This window comes from Physella acuta, unplaced genomic scaffold (assembly GCF_028476545.2).
Source record: "Physella acuta isolate Inbredline_101_S28 unplaced genomic scaffold, ASM2847654v3 ptg000034l, whole genome shotgun sequence".
Lineage (NCBI taxonomy): Eukaryota > Metazoa > Mollusca > Gastropoda > Physidae > Physella > Physella acuta.
The window spans coordinates 43,130-65,081 of record NW_026731554.1 but is presented as its reverse complement, the minus strand read 5'-3'; the positions used below and the strand labels follow the sequence as shown (position 1 = coordinate 65,081).

The following is a 21,952-nucleotide window of genomic DNA, read 5'->3' as shown; positions in this document are numbered from 1 at the left end:
TTTTTTTCTACATGGGTGTGTGGGAGGGAGACATGTTCGGAATTGAGATAAATGAAGAGTTGTTTGTCGTTATCCGTAGTAGCGACAACCTAATCTAACTTAATCTAACCTAACCCTAAACTAACCAAACCTAATCTAGCCTAACCTAAACTAACCAAACCTAATCTAACCTAACAACCTAGCCTAACCTAAACTAACCAAACCTAATCTAGCCTAACCTAAACTAACCAAACCTAATCTAACCTAACAACCTAGCCTAACCTAAAGTAACCAAACCTAATCTAACCTAACAACCTAGCCTAACCTAAACTAAGCAAACCTAATCTAACCTAACCTGACCTAATCCTAACTAACCGCGCACCGTTACATCATTTTGTTTAATTTTCCGAAGACTTTATCTGAAGAATAAAATTAAACACCAAGCAGGATAAAAAAAAAAACATGACTTAGAATATCCCGCGAAAAATCCCAATGGCCCTCAGGGATACGGGGAATACTCCGGGGGGGGGGGGGGGGCGATGATATTAGAGAAGTAAAGACCGATATAAAATATTCCCTCTTCTAGTATCATGTGTGTTATCACGCCGTTCTAGCATAACGTGCAGGTTCAAAACCTGGTGATACCTCGACGAGTTTTCTAGCAGGCTCAGCCCTAAAGAGTATCAGGCGTTGGTTTTAAAAATATATATATAGGCGGCTGCACTATATATCCGCCTCACCTGGGTCAATAACTGTAACATCGTTGGGTTCATAGGCTGCTTTGTGAGACTCGCACGTCTTTCCATCGTCGTTGGTTAAAATGCCTAATCCAAACCCCCTTGTTAAAATACCTAATCCAAAAAACCCGAAACCCCCTTGTTAAAATGCCTAATCCAAAACCCACTTGTTAAAATGCCTAATCCAAAAAACCCGAAACCCCCTTGTTAAAATGCCTAATCCAAAACCCCCTTGTTAAAATGCCTAATCCAAAAAACCCGAAACCCCCTTGTTAAAATGCCTAATCCAAAAACCCCTTGTTAAAATGCCTAATCCAAAACCCCATTGTTAAAATGCCTTATCCAAAAACCCCTTGTTAGAATGCCTTATTCAAAACCCCCTTGTTAAAATGCCTAATCTAAAAACCCCTAGTTAAAATGCCTAATCCAAAACCCCCTTGTTAAAATGCCTAATTAAAAAAACCCTTGTTAAAACACGAATCCAAAACCCTCTTGTTAAAATAGAATGCCTAATCCAAAACCCTCTTGTTAAAATACCTAATCCAAAACCCTCTTGTTAAAATGCCTAATCTAAAACCCCTAGTTTTATCCACAAAACCAAGACACCTTATTTATATCAAGAATCCAACTCGCCCACCCCCCTGTGCCTTTATTGAAGTAGAGTCTCTGTCAAGTGATCGCGGCTGAGTTCGGTTGATTGCGCTAATTAGCGTGATTAGAACCCACCGCTAAACCTGTATTGAGCGATGAGAAAAATGCCGTATCAATCATCGCGATGATTGGAGAGGGGAGGGGGTGGAGTCCGTCGGTGATAAGCTCAAATTAGTGTCAAATTCTAATCATTTTCAAATCAAGTTTTATAGAATTAATCTCTGCGATTTTTTTTCTTTTAGATCTTGTTAAAGTTTGTTTTTTTAATGAATTTAATTTCAAGCGTTAAACCATAGCTTGTTAACACGTTGTCGGGCATGTGGATCATCTCTGCTCACACCTACTGCCTCTACACATACACCTCCACACTTATCCCCACACACACACAATCTCCCCACACACTACCCCAAACACACTCCTCCATACTTAACCAAAGCACGATCTAACCTGCTACATACGTCATATACGCACACATATACACACACACTCCCCCCCCCCCCATACCACATTTACCACCCCATTCACGATCTCATCCCTACACTACCTGCTCACACAACCCATACTCACATCCCCCTACCCTACCCCCCCCCCCCCCCCCCCCCATAGATATCACCAAAAGGCTCCCGTAACTACTGCGTCCAAATCAGCTTTCTCGTGGCTGACGAAATGTATTTCAAATACAAACACAACCTCCCCAAAACGGCTCTTATATTAACCCTTTGATCATCGGCTATTTCTGGAATCCGAACGATTCTGGAATCAGCTCCTCCCCGCCCTGCCCACAACAAGGCAAGTATCGTGAGTATTGATAAACTCGGGGCCTACACACCATGTATGGGTTTGGGATGGCTGGGTATAATTATGTCGCTAATTCTACGATTCCAGCAGAGATCCTACTGGATAAGCTATTGTCGGTAATGGTATGTCGGGATTTTTAGATGATGGGTGGGGGATGGGTGGAGGGGTGGTTAGACGATGGGTGGGGGATGGTTAGATGATGGACGGGGGTGGTAGATGGTTGGAAGAGTGGTTAGATGGCTGGAGAGATGGGTGGAGGGGTGGTAAGATGATGGGTGGGGGATGGTTAGATGATGGGATGGGGATGGTTAGATTGGTAGAAGAGTGGTTAGATGAGTGGAAGGGTGGTTATATGATGGGCGAGGGGATCGGTGGAGGGGTAGTTGAATGGGTGGAGGGATAGTCGTAAACTGTAAACATCTTGTCTAGAATGTAAAGAAACGTTTTTCATCCAAGCCAAATCTGTGGTACTGTTATGATCTGCTTGTCCTTACTCCAATTTTTGTAAAGATTTAAGCAAATCGGACTTTAAAAAACGTCAACTAATAATGTTAACTGTAATTTGGTAGTGCCTATCTACTTCATTGGGGATACTAATGAATGCTTTAAAAAAAATAAAAATAAGATGGTACCGGTTGAGATAGTAGGTATTACTGTATGAGCACAAGCGTCATGTTGTTGGTCATTTGAATGTACTCTAGTCTAATTAATTGTGCATGCTGAACGATTTTAACCAAGCTACTTGATTGGTTGAACTTACGCATGTTTTAAAGCTGTGCTAGTCACATTGATTTACATGTCTGTATGGTTTTAAATAATTTATGTTTACAAATTTTAATTTGCGATTTTCTTCACTTTTATTACATTATTTTAATGTTTCTCTTTGTATCGTAATTTGATGTGCATCAATAATATTGACGTATTTTATTCATATTTCCTTGTTGTTTTGTACTACAAATATAAATGTACTTATAATTTTACTAAACAATCACTGTCCTTAAAAGTGAATGCACTTTGTGCTCTTTAAATACTCACTATTTTAAATAATTCCCATTCAAATTTAAATCTCCCGCCTTAAACTTTCGACCAATCAAACGACAGTGAAATGAGCACGTTTTAGTTAGAGAGTAGTCTGCCATGTTTTGTGTTCGTGCTGTTCTTGTCAACTAAATCTCTCACAATTCCCTCCCTTATGCCGCCACCAGTGGTAACGGTGCCAACATGTAAGTAGTGTAGCAAGACTCGATGTTTGATGTCGTGTGTTGGGCTCAATCCTTACACTTATCCTACAATCCTTACACTTATCCTAGTTCATTATCCCTTATCCCATTCACCAACCACGTATCATATCCAGTCACAATGTTGTGTTATGTTGTGTTTTTGTTTTAGAACTCACGTAGACGATCACATAACTTAGCTAGATATATGGTAGTGCTTAGCTAGACCTAGGGTAATCTCACTAAAACACATTAACTAGATATACGGAAGTGCTTAGCTAGCCCCACACTAATACACATTAGCTAGATATACGGAAGTGCTTAGCTAGCCCCACACTAATACACATTGGCTAGATATATGGAAGTGCTTAGCTAGACCTACGCTAATACACATCAACTAGATAGATGGGAGTGCTTAGCTAGACCTACGGTAATCTCACTAAAACACATTAACTAGATAGGCCTATAAGGAAGTGCTTAGCTAGCCCCACACTAATACACATTGGCTAGATATATTGAACTGCTTATCTAGACCTACGCTAATTCACATTAACTAGATAATATATTGAAGTGCTGTAGAAAATTCTTAAAGAATAATTTAATGTATGAGAAAGCACAATTACAAAGGTCTCGTTTTCTAATTTTTTAAAAAAATGAAGTTAAATAGCATGATCAGTTCTATGTTCATGCGTTCTTTGTTTTCCCTGTATTTAGTAAATCACATCAATTTCTAGATGTAGCACTCCACACATCACATGAATTTAAACGTCCAGATTTAACTGGGTTTGCACTAGACGAACATGTAAGACGTATCGTCTGCACTGCTCCTGCTTTAAAGTGTCAGTGTAACACATCCCCGCCCCTCCCTCCCACCCACCGACCGGCGAAATAATTGGAAAGACTAACGCGGTTTTGCCGGAATTAACGCCGGCCGGCTGCAGGTAATTGATTTAAGGGGACAACCGGTTTTACGGCTTTCGGTTTACGGTAAAACACATTTTCTATTGTAGGCCGATATGTGTTAACAAAGATTGTTGTTATGTTGTTTTTTTTTCTTTAATTCCCTCTGTCTCAAATCGGGTTAAGGCGAACTGAGTTCACTCAGTTCAAATGAGTACCCGGCATGAGTTAAGTAGAAATAATTGCTGCTTAGCCACAAATGCTCTCCGGTGTCCACACAAACAGACGACTCACGTCTGATCTGTCGTCTGCTATAACTAAAAAATATCTTTAACCTTTAACTCACCCCCCCCCCCCCCATCCTCATCGTCAGCCTCACTCTCACCCACCCATTCATTCCCCCCCCCCCCCCCCAGTTGTAATGCACGTGCACGCTGTGTATTGTCCAGCTACAGTTGATGTAAACTAATGTTAGTGCTTAGTTAAAGTTGTTGTTAGATACTTTTATAGTCAACTCAAAATATTACTTTAATTATCAAGCTACAACTTTTCTTTTTGTACAAATAGATATGAGCTACCTCAAGTGTTCATTTAAAACCGATATTCGTTCCTTTCAGAAAATAAAAAAATACATATTTCCTTTTCTATTGATAGACATATTTGTAAATTTGTATTTCAACCTGAAGGTTAATTTGTAAATACGTATTTAGTTTAATCTGCTCTGTTTTCATTGCCCCCCCCCCCCTTGATGTCTGTATATTTTGATGTTTATTGTGTCTTTAAGACATTATGTTATTATGCACGAATGTGTATTGTGTTATCTCTATCTAATGAATATTTATTTTCGCTAAAAATTTAAAAGACAGATATCAGTAAGGATGCAATTAGTTTTTTAATTTTAAGTCAATAATACTTTAATTTTTTGAGATATTTTTAATTGGTTCCTTTACTTTGTATTAGATTTCGCTGCATGCTTGGTATTTAATTAGCTTCCAACAAATTAAGGAGGGACGGGGCAAAGATTGATAAAGTTACATAATGTGGCTCTTTAAGAATTATCTGTTATTATACAATTAAGACGAATATCTGTTGCGTGTATATCTATTAAATGATATAAGACTATATGATCGACCTAGCTTTAAACGTTAAGAGTGCTTATTGCTGTATGTCTAAACATAAGAAATTATAAGCATTATTTTAAGAGAGTTAAGTTAAAAATAAAAAACAATATTCAAATCTCTGGAAGTTGTTTATAGGTCAAGGTCATAATTTAAAAATAAACACAACAAAGTCCAAGATGGCGCCGTGACAGCCCGATAGTTTCCGGTTTTTTTTAACAGCGTCAGTTTTTGTCTCCCTTTGGTCGCAGACCGTCGGGATTATCGCCCGCCACCACCACATTGACCTACCTCAACACCCTACCTCATCCAACCTCATCAACACTGGCTGTTAATCCCGGGCTGAACACGAGGAAAAACATTGACATTCTCTGCCGTTTGACGGTTTGATATCAGCCTCTTAATTTTGCATAGGCCATTAATATGGCCTCCCGCCACGACATCCAGCTCTATTAACACACACACACTATATATATATATATATATATATATATATATATATATATATATATATATATATATATACATGCTCCATATGGATAGAAATGCAAGTGATTTATCATCATCAATAGATCGTCAAAAAACAGCTTCCATCCATCATTGTTGAACCCAGCCTAGAGATCAGGTCATTGTGACATGAGGGGTTAGTTGTAAGCCCGATCTTCTATTCAAGTGACCTGGTCAACGCCTCCCTACTCCCCCCCCCCCCCATCCACACCCTCAACTTAATTTTGTGTTTATATTCATCCCTACCGTTAATTGTTGCACCCTGGATGCCCGAACTTGGCAAAAACCCCCTCCCTCCATTTCCCACCCCCCATCCTGTGTAAACAGTTTGATAATCTGTAATGTTATCTCAAAAACCGGTGTGTGTTGGGGAAAATTCTGGAAACCTCTGATCGTGATGGGTTCTAACAAGAACCAACAATGAATACGATTATATTTTTTTTTTTTGCGGTGATAAAAATCAATGTATGAATCATAGCCTTGGTTTGGCAATTGATACGGTTTGTTTTCTATACATTAATTCCCGTTCCCCCCCCCCCCCCCCCCTCTCTCTCTCTCTCTCTCTCTAGCCTCGATTTCGAAGTTTGGGCTTAAATAGGGTGAAGTGGTGGGGGTAAGGAGGAGCTGGTGCTACCTCTAAATCTACGTGCAGTAAAAAATTATTTTGTTATTACTTCCACCACGTGCGGAGTCTAGTGCTAGAGAAATTTAGGCCCAGGAAAGTCAAGGCCGATTGGTAGATGTGAAAACGGAGACCAATGGGGTGTGTGCTTTTGCTCCCCCGGGAGGGGGGGGGGAGCGATTGAATATCATATGATATCGATCACATCGGCCTTTTGTGATCCCCATCGCGTGGGTCCCCTCCATTTTTAATCAGTCCACGTTTTCTCATCCCCACGCTCGCTTATGTCCCCTGATGTTATTTAGTTGAGTATAAATAATTTTTCCACCCTCTCATCCACTCCCCTCAACAATTACCTACCCCTTTTCCAATTCCACACTCCCCATCCCTCCAACTCCCCTCAACAATTACCTACCCTTTCCAATTCCACACTCCCCATCCCTCCAACTCCCCGCTACTATTACCTACCCCTTTCCAATTCCACACTCCCCTCCAACTTAGACGCCCTAATGCGCCATCTCATCCACTTGAAGGGCAGACAACTCGTACTTCTCCCCTCGCGGAGTTGTGGCCCATGCAGATTTGCTAGATGCTGATTTGTATCTAGTTTTACGGCACTGACCTTGGGGGTCAGCATGACTCACGGGCGAGGGCTCGACGTTTCTCGCTACAGGTTGGCCTAAATAAATACACACTGGCTGGCTTACTTTTTTTTTAAGCTGGTGGCTTTAAGCCCAGCTAACCCGCGCGACCCGAATCAGATTGAGTCACGTGACGTTATCTTGTATGAAAACAAATACATGGACATTTATATACTCAACGGTATAGGCACTCGAACTTCGTCAGAGTAGATGATGATCTATATTTGAGATGTAAACTTTGTGTGAGATATGCAGCAGATGATAAACATTAAGCGAAAAATTTTAACATTTAGGTTTTCATTGCGATTTACCTCCCTTGGAATAATCTCATTGAACTTTTTTTTTTAATTGAAAGAGAGCTGTCATATTGTATTTTTAGAAATATAATATTGTATATGCTGTTTGGCCACGAAAAATCATACCCGAACCAATTTATATCTGACGAGTGAAAACCGACTGTCGGAAATTTGAATGGAGGGAGTTAAGCTTCGGCTCTTGTATGTCATACTTGTATATGGTACTTGTATGCCATACTTGTATGCCATACTTGTATGCCATACTTGTATGTCATACTTGTATGTCATACTTGTATGTCAAACTTGTATGTCAAACTTGTATGTCATACTTGTATGTCATACTTGTATGTCCTACTTGTATGTTACACTTGTATGTCATACTTGTATGTCATACTTGTATGTCATACTTGCAACAAGTGGCTCCAAGTTTGACTGGCAGGAGGCTCGGCATTTGGGGGGAGGGGGTGGCAGGTCACGTGATCTGCTGACCATCCTCTCTGAATCTTGATGCGCGGGCTGCAGTGTCAGGGGTCGGGCTCTGGACGCAGGGTCGGTGTCAGGACTTTGCTGTGGTTTAATTAAACCGGCGTCCGGCTGATTGTCCGTGGGATTAGCTCCATAGGAAAACGATTTTCATGCGGTTAATCTTTCGGTGGGTTTTTTTCAAATACTGATTCAGTGTAGGGAAAAAACAAGGAAGCAGAGAATACCGCCTTCAATGTTTAAATGTAATAACACCGCGTTTCTGTTTTCGTTTGTTCAATACGACATGGACATTGTACTTTATTATTACTTGGGTGGCACCCTGACCTGACTCACTTCTGTGTATTAATGCTGGCCTTACGTCTTTGCACTTTAAATTTGAAACCTAGAGCACAGTTATTCTTATTCGTTCTTAATTTTTAGTGTTGGAAGGGATCCCCTCCAACACAATTAAGTATACGTGTCAACTGGTTATGCGCCATTGAGGCCATTGACTCCGATTTCAACCTAATTTTCTTTTTGGATTTGCTTCCATAGCCTTTGTCCAACCAAGAACAAACTACAAGGCAGCAGTTGTTTGAATTAGGAGTTTCTCTCCTAGAAGAGTGGCTGTCCCCAGCTAACGAGCCTCATCTGCTCGAGCACAGTTAAGAAACATGATTTCGTATTTGCAGTATTTATAACAATATTTGTATCTTGTACAAATTGCCCAGCAAGTTATCATTGCGAACTTTGAACTTTTGTACTAAGTAAACTTCTGTAAACTATTGGGCTTACGGGGGAAGTCAAATATTTTATTTATCTTTTAGTAGGATGTACAAAGGTTAAAAATCTTCTCGCTTTTAGCCAGATATTTGGCCCTCATCCCACACGAAATTTCCGTCGTCTGCTAGTGATTACTGCTGAGGCGAAGACCGTGCCCGGGGGACTGCCTGCAGACATTTGCCAGGCCCATGGGGGGCTGCTCGCCATCTTTTTCATTGTTAACGGCAAACATTCCCAGGTGGTGGGAAGGTGATCGTCTATAATGTTGGGTGGGGTATGGCTATTCTATGGTGGAGTATGGCTGTCCTGATGTGGGGTATGGCTGTCCTGAGGTGGGGTATAGCTGTCTTAAGGTGGGGTATAGCTGTCTTAAGGTGGGGTATAGCTGTCTTAAGGTGGGGTATAGCTGTCTTAAGGTGGGGTATAGCTGTCTTAAGGTGGGGTATAGCTGTCCTGAGGTGGGGTATAGCTGTCTTAAGGTGGGGTATAGCTGTCCTGATGTGGGGTATAGCTGTCTTAAGGTGGGGTATAGCTGTCCTGAGGTGGGGTATAGCTGTCTTAAGGTGGGGTATAGCTGTCCTGATGTGGGGTATGGCTGTCCTGATGTGGGGTATGGCTGTCCTGATGTGGGGTATGGCTGTCCTGATGTGGGGTATGGCTGTCCTGAGGTGGGGTATAGCTGTCCTGAGGTGGGGTATAGCTGTCTTAAGGTGGGGTATAGCTGTCCTGATGTGGGGTATGGCTGTCCTGATGTGGGGTATGGCTGTCCTGAGGTGGGGTATAGCTGTCCTGAGGTGGGGTATAGCTGTCCTGATGTGGGGTATAGCTGTCCTGAGGTGGGGTATAGCTGTCTTAAGGTGGGGTATAGCTGTCTTAAGGTGGGGTATAGCTGTCTTAAGGTGGGGTATAGCTGTCCTGAGGTGGGGTATAGCTGTCTTAAGGTGGGGTATAGCTGTCCTGAGGTGGGGTATAGCTGTCTTAAGGTGGGGTATAGCTGTCCTGAGGTGGGGTATAGCTGTCTTAAGGTGGGGTATAGCTGTCTTAAGGTGGGGTATAGCTGTCCTGATGTGGGGTATGGCTGTCCTGAGGTGGGGTATAGCTGTCTTAAGGTGGGGTATAGCTGTCTTAAGGTGGGGTATAGCTGTCCTGATGTGGGGTATAGCTGTCCTGAGGTGGGGTATAGCTGTCTTAAGGTGGGGTATAGCTGTCTTAAGGTGGGGTATAGCTGTCCTGAGGTGGGGTATGGCTGTCCTGATGTGGGGTATAGCTGTCCTGAGGTGGGGTATAGCTGTCTTAAGGTGGGGTATAGCTGTCCTGAGGTGGGGTATAGCTGTCTTAAGGTGGGGTATAGCTCTTAAGGTGGGGTATAGCTGTCCTGAGGTGGGGTATAGCTGTCTTAAGGTGGGGTATAGCTGTCTTAAGGTGGGGTATAGCTGTCCTGAGGTATGGTATAGCTGTCTTAAGGTGGGGTATAGCTGTCCTGAGGTGGGGTATAGCTGTCTTAAGGTGGGGTATAGCTGTCCTGATGTGGGGTATAGCTGTCCTGAGGTGGGGTATAGCTGTCCTGAGGTGGGGTATAGCTGTCTTAAGGTGGGGTATAGCTGTCCTGAGGTGGGGTATAGCTGTCTTAAGGTGGGGTATAGCTGTCTTAAGGTGGGGTATAGCTGTCCTGAGGTGGGGTATAGCTGTCTTAAGGTGAAGTATGGTTATCCTGACTTTGCTGAGGTCTAGCTATCCTGAGGTATGGTATGGCTGTCCGTATTTGAGGGTCGTCTATCCTGAAGTGGGGTCTGGCTCTCTTGTTAGGTGTGGCATGTCTATCCTGAGGTGAGGTATGGCTATTCTGGGCCTAGTGGCGTCCGGCTATCCAAATTGAGATCTGACCGTCCTGAGTTAGATGAAGTCATGTCCTACGATGACTTCACGCTGTCCACTGTTATGTTTTGTTGTCATGAAACTATCCGTGGGTTTCACCTTTAAACCCAACCGGTCGGCGCGAGTTCACTAGGAACATACAAAAGTGATTATTTGTCTGGGCATGAATCTAAATTACGATACTAGTACTTTAGAAATGTTTCTTCTTTACCTTTAGTACAACTAATACATTTATTGTCTTGAGAGTGTAAACAAAAATATATACTTAAAATGTTCACTCCCCCCTCCCCCCTCCTCTACCAGTTTGTACTTCGATCGCCTCAAAAATACAGCTGACGAACTATCTCATAGCACCAGATTCTCTCCCCTTACGCTCCACGATCGTCTCCCTTTGTCAAGTCTTTGATGTCTTGATCCTAACTCCTGGCCATGAAAACGTTAACCTTAGCAGAACCATGAAAATGTTAACCCTAGCAGAACCATGAAAATTTTAACCCTAGCAGAACCATGAAAATGTTAACCCTAGCAGAACCATGAAAATGTTAACCCTAGCAGAACCATGAAAATGTTAACCCTAGCAGAACCATGAAAATGTTAACCCTAGCAGAACCATGAAAATGTTAACCCTAGCAGAACCATGAAAATGTTAACCCTAGCAGAACCATGAAAATGTTAACCCTAGCAGAACCATGAAAATGTTAACCCTAGCAGAACCATGAAAATGTTAACCCTATCAGAACCATGAAAATTGTTAATCCTATCAGAACCAAGGTTTTCCATTAAGTAGATTTAACTACCGCTTGCATCGATGCGAGTTTTTTAACCGCTAAAAGATCGTAGGTTGACGTCTTAGGCCTCCATTTTGAATTGTTTCTTTCCGGGGCCCTTTATTATTTTTTTTATCTCATAATGCTTCCATGTTTTACACTGAGCCCTGTACGCCTTTATCGGAACAAATACCTTAACAGATTAGTGAGAAAATTGTTAGGAACAACAATAAATTTTAAAATAGTTTATTTTAACCCCTTCATACCCAACTTGTAGAAAATAAATAATGTCCTCTTTTATACCCAATCTTAACTCCCCTCATGTCTAGTTTACCAGAAGAATAAATAACGTACTTTGTTATCTTGCGTGTAGTCTAGTTGTAGATACTGGACTCTGCCATCGTAAATTGTCTGTAGCTTCACATTCTTCTTCTCACACCCCTCCCCATTCTCCCCCCCCCCCACTACCACCACCACACAACCGACCGCACCTTTACTTATTCCCCGCACAAGAAATTGTGCCAGCTGCATTTATTTGACCGAAAAAAATAAAGCCAGATTTTTTATAACCAGGCTTGCCTGGTAAAGCGTTTAAAATATTTTAACCTATTTTTTTTGAAAACATTAAATGTGTTATCTGTTGTTTTTTTTTTCTTTTCTTTTTCTTATAAAAGAAAAAGAACTTTTATTTTTCATTTCATATCAAGAGCATATTTTTTTAAAGTTGTACTCTTTAGAGAGCTAGTTGCACAGTACCTTTTTACTTTATTTTCTTTTAATTTTTTTTTTAAATTTTTTAAATTGATTGACCAAACAATCAGTTTTTTCGTTATGCTGAAAAAAAAATGTGTCAGATTCTCGATTATACTTTGTTAACTCAAAATCACGCCTACAAACGTGAGTTTAAGAGAGAAAAAAGTCTTGCCTTGATATCACGATCACCCCTATATAGTGACTTATTACAGCTGTTTATTCTCACTATATCTGTAGGTTACTTATCTTTTTCTGTGACTCATTTGCGCCAGTTCGATCTTTTTATAGATCTTCAAAGTCCCCATCTCATTCTTAATTAATTAAGAAGCTGCATTGATCCCCATAGAAACTCTACTAAAGTAATATTCATACAAACGACTGACCGAGAAAGGACGAAATGTGGATTATTGTGGCAGAGAAATCGTCAACTCTTTCACCAAATACCAAAAGTAATTTTCAAACGGAAATAGAAAAATGTAAGGGAGATAATAACATAAAGGGGAAATAATTTGGAAATTGTGCAGCTTCCCCCTCCCACTCCCCTTTTCCCCTGATGTCGAGGGTTGATGGAAATGGTATCAATTTGCGTTACAAAACCTCGTTCATTATTTGCTTGGATGTAACAGGATCTGGTTTTGTATGAGTAAAATAGCATCTATTAATGCTCGAATTTTTAGGATATTGAAATAGATTTTACTAGGCTGCGTAGGGGGATATAGGGGAAAAGGGGTGAACGAGGTCAAAGATGGTTTGAGTGTACGCGACTGCGCATGGTAGCTGGAGTCACGTGGTCGCTACCCAGCGAGACATTCCCCTCGTTGTTCACGCGTTTGCCCTTTGTGGACGAGAGCTTGGCGAGAAGGGAAAGCATACTCGGACTATTTGGCAAAGCATTCTGGGTAAAATCTATGAGTGTAAACAAAACATACATCCCGTGTTTGCCCCCAACCAATGAAAATAGTCCGAGTAATTGGCCCCTAACGGTCGTGAAATCGTTCCCATGAGGGTTGGGTTTGTGTTGAGGTGCCCGGTAGGGTTCGGTATGTTGGGGGGGGGGGTGATGCCAGGTGATGGGGTTGGTGTAAGGGGTTGGCTCTAACCATCAGATCTTCTAGTCTAGATGTGGTTGGCTCCAACCTTCAGATGTACTTTTCTAGATATGGTTGGTTCCAACCTTCAGATGTTCTGGTCTAGATGTGGTTGGTTCCAACCTTCAGATGTTCTGGTCTAGATGTGGTTGGCTCCAACCCTCAGATGTTCTAGTCTAGATGTGGTTGGCTCCAACCATCAGTTGTTCTAGTCTAGATATGGTTGGCTCCAACCTTCAGATGTTCTGGTCTAGATGTGGTTGGTTGCAACCTTTAGATGTTCTGGTCTAGATGTGGTTGGTTCCAACCTTCAGATGTTCTGGTCTAGATGTGGTTGGTTGCAACCTTTAGATGTTCTGGTCTAGATGTGGTTGGTTCCAACCTTCAGATGTTCTGGTCTAGATGTGGTTGGTTGCAACCTTTAGATGTTCTGGTCTAGATATAGTTGGCTCCAACCATCTACGTATGGGTATCAACCGTTCTTTAAATCAACATCTTTCCCCTCAGATTTTTTTAACCGTATGGAAAAATAATCTTTAACATAAGGGAAGTAAGCAAAGAAACATGTAATATTTTAAGGTTTTTTCCCTTTATCCGCACAACTTTAAAAAAGAAATCAAAATTGCCGGGTTTCGTAAAATTGTATTATATAATTCTAGTTTAAACTCTTTTACATTTTTTCACAGTATCTACTAGGTGCATTTAATGTTAATTCCTAATTACATTTTTTTTAAAAAAGTCTTAATTTGTCTGACAGGTGTACAACAAAATCCAACTGTACAAACCTGGAGAACTCAGGTAAATGGGACTCGTATGACACACTCAAGTGCCCCAAACTGCACAAGATCTTACCCGACCAAATACACCTGGATAGAGAAAGACTTGTAAGTTTTTATTTTATAGAATACAATACTACCTAACCCAAAAGTAATTTTTTTAAAATCAATCTAATTAGGTAAAAATCACTCTACTGATAAAGAGCCTTGGTCAAATTTTTTTTCTTAACATAGCTAGACAAATTTGTCAAAATTTCTTGATTTATAATTTAATTGAATCATGTATGTTGATAAAAACCTTAGGTTTAATAATATTTTTTATTACCATAACATTTACTATTGTGATATTGCTTACTGCATTTTATTTACTACTAGCCTATATATTTTTAATGTTATACTTGTTTGAGAAAAATAATTTATAAAATAGTTATTGGTGAAAACGCAATGTGCTTTAATACACTTGAATGATATAAATAACAAAGCAAAGAAATAACTAAATAGGTAAAAAATTGAAGTTGGCTGGAGAACAGCACTTTCCTACATCTCAAGAATTTTCTTAATTTTTAAAAATAATTACCTCCCTGTTGTCCCATATATACAGGTATCGCTGGAGATTCATGACCCACCTAGTCACAGCAACCTCAAGTACACCTGTGTCTTCAGCTCTCTGACCGGCACCCCCACCGTCACGGTCCAGACCGACGCCTCCGCCTCAGGCATCAACTTCCAGTGTTTGACCCCTGATCCCAACAAGCTACCTAAGATTCCTGAAGTTAAAGGTTGTTATACATGCTGCAAGTTTTTAAATTAGCTAATTGAGGATTCTATTATATATATATATATATATATATATATATATATATATATATATATATATATATATATATATATATATATATATATATATATATATCAAGAAGAAGAGTGATAGAACTAAGAAGGAATGGAAGACGGCAGACAGATAGAGATGATATCCATACATATGTTTCATATATGCATACAGAGTGGGATTTGGATTTACAACACAACACCCCTTTACATAGTCATAACTTATTTTTCAGAATCCATGGCCATGTCTCTTTCACTGAAGATGAATGGCCAGGACATTGTCACTGCCAATGTTACTTTCTTCAACTGTTCAACTCATCAATCGTAAGTCATCGTCTTTTTCAACTGTTCTATCATCAAACATAAGACATTGTCTCCCTTTATCTCCTGCTCACCAACTTATTTTGTCTCCCTTTATCTCCTGCTCACCAACTTATTTTCTCTCCCTTTCTCTCTTGCTCACCAACTTATTTTGTCTCCCTTTATCTCCTGCTCACAAACTTATTTTCTCTCCCTTTATCTCCTGCTCACCAACTTATTTTGTCTCCATTTATCTCCTGCTCACCAACTTATTTTGTCTCCCTTTATCTCCTGCTCACCAACTTATTTTGTCTCCCTTTATCTCCTGCTCACCAACTTATTTTGTCTCCCTTTATCAACTACTCACTAACTTATTTTGTCTCCTTTTATCAACTACTCACCAACTTATTTTGTCTCCCTTTATCAACTACTCACCAACTTATTTTGTCTCCCTTTATCTCCTGCTCACCAACTTATTTTGCCTCCCTTTATCTCCTGCTCACCAACTTATTTTGTCTCCCTTTATCTCCTGCTCACCAACTTATTTTGTCTCCCTTTATCTCCTGCTCACCAACTTATTCTCTCCCCCATACAGCTGTATCTCCTGCTCACTAACTTATTTTGTCTCCCTTTATCTCCTGCTCACCAACTTATTTTGTCTCCCTTTATCTTCTGCTCACCAACTTATTTTGTCTCCCTTTATCTTCTGCTCACCAACTTATTTTGTCTCCCTTTATCTCCTGCTCACCAACTTATTTTGTCTCCCTTTATCTCCTGCTCACCAACTTATTTTGTCTCCCTTTATCAACTACTCACCAACTTATTTTGTCTCCCTTTATCAACTACTCACCAACTTATTTTGTCTCCCTTTATAAACTACTCACCAACTTATTTTGTCTCCCTTTATCTCCTGCTCACCAACTTATTTTGCCTCCCTTTATCTCCTGCTCACCAACTTATTTTGTCTCCCTTTATCTCCTGCTCACCAACTTATTTTGTCTCCCTTTATCTCCTGCTCACCAACTTATTCTCTCCCCCATACAGCTGTATCTCCTGCTCACTAACTTATTTTGTCTCCCTTTATCTCCTGCTCACCAACTTATTTTGTCTCCCTTTATCTTCTGCTCACCAACGTATTTTGTCTCCCTTTATCTCCTGCTCACCAATTTTTATTGTCTCCCTTTATCTCCTGCTCACCAACTTATTTTGTCTCCCTTTATCTCCTGCTCACCAACTTATTTTGTCTTTATTTTTCCTGCTCACCAACTTATTTTGTCTCCCTTTATCTCCTGCTCACCAACTTATTTTGTCTCTCTTTATCTCCTGCTCACCAACTTATTTTGTCTCCCTTTATCTCCTGCTCACCAACTTATTTTGTCTCCCTTTATCTCCTGCTCACCAACTTATTTTTTCTCCCTACAGCTGTATCTCCTGCTCACCAACTTATTTTGTCTCCCCTTATCTCCTGCTCACCAACTTATTTTGTCTCCCTTTATCTCCTACTCACCAACTTATTTTGTCTCCCTTTATCTCCTGCTCACCAACTTATTTTGTCTCCCTTTATCTCCGGCTCACCAGCTTATGTTGTCTCCCTTTATCTCCTGCTCACCAACTTATTTTGTCTCCCTTTATCTCCTGCTCACCAACTTATTTTGTCTCCTTTTATCTCCTGCTCACCAACTTATTTTGTCTCCCTTTATCTCCTACTCAACTTATTTTGTCTCCCTTTATCTCCTGCTCACCAACTTATTTTGTCTCCCTTTATCTCCTGCTCACCAACTTATTTTGTCTCCCTTTATCAACTACTCACCAACTTATTTTGTCTCCCTTTATCAACTACTCACCAACTTATTTTGTCTCCCTTTATAAACTACTCACCAACTTATTTTGTCTCCCTTTATCTCCTGCTCACCAACTTATTTATTTTGCCTCCCTTTATCTCCTGCTCACCAACTTATTTTGTCTCCCTTTATCTCCTGCTCACCAACTTATTTTGTCTCCCTTTATCTCCTGCTCACCAACTTATTCTCTCCCCCATACAGCTGTATCTCCTGCTCACTAACTTATTTTGTCTCCCTTTATCTTCTGCTCACCAACGTATTTTGTCTCCCTTTATCTCCTGCTCACCAATTTTTATTGTCTCCCTTTATCTCCTGCTCACCAACTTATTTTGTCTCCCTTTATCTCCTGCTCACCAACTTATTTTGTCTTTATTTTTCCTGCTCACCAACTTATTTTGTCTCCCTTTATCTCCTGCTCACCAACTTATTTTCTCTCCCTTTATCTCCTGCTCACCAACTTATTTTGTCTCCCTTTATCTCCTGCTCACCAACTTATTTTGTCTCCCTTTATCTCCTGCTCACCAACTTATTTTGTCTCCCTTTATCTCCTGCTCACCAACTTATTTTGTCTCCCTTTATCTCCTGCTCACCAACTTATTTTGTCTTTATTTTTTCCTGCTCACCAACTTATTTTGTCTCCCTTTATCTCCTGCTCACCAACTTATTTTGTCTTTATTTTTTCCTGCTCACCAACTTATTTTGTCTCCCTTTATCTCCTACTCACCAACTTATTTTGTCTCCCTTTATCTCCTACTCACCAACTTATTTTCTCTCCCTTTATCTCCTGCTCACCAACTTATTTTGTCTCCCTTTATCTCCTACTCACCAACTTATTTTGTCTCCCCTTATCTCCTGCTCACCAACTTATTTTGTCTCCCTTTATCTCCTACTCACCAACTTATTTTGTCTCCCTTTATCTCCTGCTCACCAACTTATTTTGTCTCTCTTTATCTCCTGCTCACCAACTTATTTTGTCTCCCTTTATCTCCTGCTCACCAACTTATTTTGTCTCCCTTTATCTCCTGCTCACCAACTTATTTTTTCTCCCTACAGCTGTATCTCCTGCTCACCAACTTATTTTGTCTCCCCTTATCTCCTGCTCACCAACTTATTTTGTCTCCCTTTATCTCCTACTCACCAACTTATTTTGTCTCCCTTTATCTCCTGCTCACCAACTTATTTTGTCTCCCTTTATCTCCGGCTCACCAGCTTATGTTGTCTCCCTTTATCTCCTGCTCACCAACTTATTTTGTCTCCCTTTATCTCCTGCTCACCAACTTATTTTGTCTCCTTTTATCTCCTGCTCACCAACTTATTTTGTCTCCCTTTATCTCCTGCTCACCAACTTATTTTGTCTTTATTTTTTCCTGCTCACCAACTTATTTTGTCTCCCTTTATCTCCTGCTCACCAACTTATTTTGTCTCCCTTTATCTCCGGCTCACCAGCTTATGTTGTCTCCCTTTATCTCCTGCTCACCAACTTATTTTGTCTCCCTTTATCTCCTGCTCACCAACTTATTTTGTCTCCTTTTATCTCCTGCTCACCAACTTATTTTGTCTCCCTTTATCTCCTGCTCACCAACTTATTTTGTCTCCCTTTATCTCCTGCTCACCAACTTATTTTGTCTTTATTTTTTCCTGCTCACCAACTTATTTTGTCTCCCTTTATCTCCTGCTCACCAACTTATTTTGTCTCCCTTTATCTCCTACTCACCAACTTATTTTGTCTCCCTTTATCTCCTGCTCACCAACTTATTTTGTCTCCCCTTATCTCCTGCTCACCAACTTATTTTGTCTCCCTTTATCTCCTACTCACCAAATTATTTTGTCTCCCTTTATCTCCTGCTCACCAACTTATTTTGTCTCCCTTTATCTCCTGCCCACCAACTTATTTTGTCTCCCCTTATCTCCTGCTCACCAACTTATTTTGTCTCCCTTTATCTCCTGCTCACCAACTTATTTTGTCTCTCTTTATCTCCTGCTCACCAACTTATTTTGTCTCCCTTTATCTCCTGCTCACCAACTTATTTTGTCTCCCTTTATCTCCTGCTCACCAACTTATTTTTTCTCCCTACAGCTGTATCTCCTGCTCACCAACTTATTTTGTCTCCCCTTATCTCCTGCTCACCAACTTATTTTGTCTCCCTTTATCTCCTACTCACCAACTTATTTTGTCTCCCTTTATCTCCTGCTCACCAACTTATTTTGTCTCCCTTTATCTCCTGCTCACCAACTTATTTTGTCTCCCTTTATCTCCTACTCACCAACTTATTTTGTCTCCCTTTATCTCCTGCTCACCAACTTATTTTGTCTCCCCTTATCTCCTGCTCACCAGCTTATGTTGTCTCCCTTTATCTCCTGCTCACCAACTTATTTTGTCTCCCTTTATCTCCTGCTCACCAACTTATTTTGTCTCCTTTTATCTCCTGCTCACCAACTTATTTTGTCTCCCTTTATCTCCTGCTCACCAACTTATTTTGTCTCCCTTTATCTCCTGCTCACCAACTTATTTTGTCTCCCTTTATCTCCTGCTCACCAACTTATTTTGTCTTTATTTTTTTCCTGCTCACCAACTTATTTTGTCTCCCTTTATCTCCTGCTCACCAGCTTATGTTGTCTCCCTTTATCTCCTACTCAACTTATTGTCTCCCTTTATCTCCTGCTCACCAACTTATTTTTTCTCCCTACAGCTGTATCTCCTGCTCACCAACTTATTTTGTCTCCCTTTATCTCCTGCTCACCAGCTTATGTTGTCTCCCTTTATCTCCTGCTCACCAACTTATTTTGTCTCCCTTTATCTCCTGCTCACCAACTTATTTTGTCTCCCTTTATCTCCTGCTCACCAACTTATTTTGTCTTTATTTTTTCCTGCTCACCAACTTATTTTGTCTCCCTTTATCTCCTGCTCACCAACTTATTTTGTCTCCCTTTATCTCCTGCTCACCAACTTATTTTGTCTTTATTTTTTCCTGCTCACCAACTTATTTTGTCTCCCTTTATCTCCTGCTCACCAGCTTATGTTGTCTCCCTTTATCTCCTGCTCACCAACTTATTTTGTCTCCCTTTATCTCCTACTCACCAAATTATTTTGTCTCCCTTTATCTCCTGCTCACCAACTTATTTTGTCTCTCTTTATCTCCTGCTCACCAACTTATTTTGTCTCCCTACAGCTGTATCTCCTGCTCACCAACTTATTTTGTCTCCCCTTATCTCCTGCTCACCAACTTATTTTGTCTCCCTTTATCTCCTACTCACCAACTTATTTTGTCTCCCTTTATCTCCTGCTCACCAACTTATTTTGTCTCTCTTTATCTCCTGCTCACCAACTTATTTTGTCTCCCTTTATCTCCTGCTCACCAACTTATTTTGTCTCCCTTTATCTCCTGCTCACCAACTTATTTTTTCTCCCTACAGCTGTATCTCCTGCTCACCAACTTATTTTGTCTCCCTTTATCTCCTGCTCACCAACTTATTTTTTCTCCCTACAGCTGTATCTCCTGCTCACCAACTTATTTTGTCTCCCTTTATCTCCTGCTCACCAACTTATTTTGTCTCCCTTTATCTCCTGCTCACCAACTTATTTTGTCTCCCTTTATCTCCTGCTCACCAACTTATTTTGTCTCCCCTTATCTCCTGCTCACCAACTTATTTTGTCTCCCTTTATCTCCTGCTCACCAACTTAATTTCTCTCCCTTTATCTCCTGCTCACCAACTTATTCTCTCCCTTTATCTCCTGCTCACCAACTTATTTTGTCTCCCTTTATCTCCTGCTCACCAACTTATTTTGTCTCCCTTTATCTCCTGCTCACCAACTTATTTTGTCTCCCTTTATCTCCTGCTCACCAACTTATTTTGTCTCCCTTTATCTCCTGCTCACCAACTTATTTTGTCTCCCTTTCTCTCCTACTCACCAACTTATTTTGTCTCCCTTTATCTCCTGCTCACCAACTTATTCTCTCCCCCATGCAGCTGTATATCCTGCTCGTCCAGTAAGTTCAAATGCTGGTGGTGTATCAAGGACCAAGTGTGCACGGACAACCATGAGCAGAACTGTCCAGGACAAGTGGACATTATTGGATCTAAAGCGGTAACTTTCATTTGTTTGATCAGTTCTGTTCAATCTTTTTTCATTTGTGTACACAATTATGTCTGTTAGTTTTTTGTCTGACTCAAAAATCAAATGATCTCAGGTAAAATTATCTCAGGACAAATGATATAATTGACAAATGATATCATTGACAAAAGATCTCAGGACAAAACCTATCAGGACCAATGGTATCTTGGACAAAATATCTCGACAAAATATCTTAGACAAAATATCGCATGGTCAAATGATCTCAGGACAAATGATATCATTGACAAAAGATCTCAGGACAAAATATATCTGGGCAAATTATCTCAGACAAAATTATCACACTGACACAAACCTTGGATTCAAACTCAAAACTCTAGGGTTAACCATCATACTCCCTACCATCCAACCCCACAATTCCACATACTTTTACCGCATGTTATAAACTTGAACTTTTTTCTCTCAGAACCTGGCCAACACTACGTCTCTCAGCTCGACTAAAATCGGAGACAAGGAATGCCCCAGGTTCCTGAACTACGGAGGCGGCGCCCACATCCTAGTCCCAGCTGGCACATACAAGCCTGTCACAGTCAGGGGCGAGTCACTACGACAGTTTCAGCTGGATAACCTGCAGTGCCATTTTTTGAATGATTATGAGGGGATTGAACACACAGTTCCTGCGACATACGTGAAGAGCAGGGACGGTGACAATGTTTACAACATAACCTGTGACGCCCTACAGGTATTTATGGAGAAAATATTTCTACGTTTTGTTTTTTTACATGTACCTGGTTGTTTAAATCTGTAGTTACATAATCTTCTCACTTTTTTAATAAATGGTACCTGGCTAATCTAAGGCTTTCCACCACATTTCAACTTCAGAAAATAAGACACAAACTTTGTGTTAAATATTATTAAAAAGACAATACAAGAATACA

At 40.5% G+C, this 21,952-nt stretch overlaps 1 protein-coding gene across 2 annotated transcripts in view; it reads left to right on the top strand.

Moving 5' to 3' along the window:
* The window catches only part of LOC131942272 (plexin-A2), a 174,676-nt gene that overhangs the window by 131,596 nt on the left and 21,128 nt on the right, over positions 1 to 21,952 (top strand). For both annotated transcript variants that reach the window (XM_059302046.1, XM_059302054.1), the window contains exons 8-12: positions 13,955 to 14,081; positions 14,575 to 14,752; positions 15,035 to 15,125; positions 20,912 to 21,029; positions 21,481 to 21,756. In XM_059302046.1, coding sequence (XP_059158029.1) covers positions 13,955 to 14,081; positions 14,575 to 14,752; positions 15,035 to 15,125; positions 20,912 to 21,029; positions 21,481 to 21,756 — 790 coding nt within the window. The remainder of the gene's footprint in view (positions 1 to 13,954; positions 14,082 to 14,574; positions 14,753 to 15,034; positions 15,126 to 20,911; positions 21,030 to 21,480; positions 21,757 to 21,952) is intronic.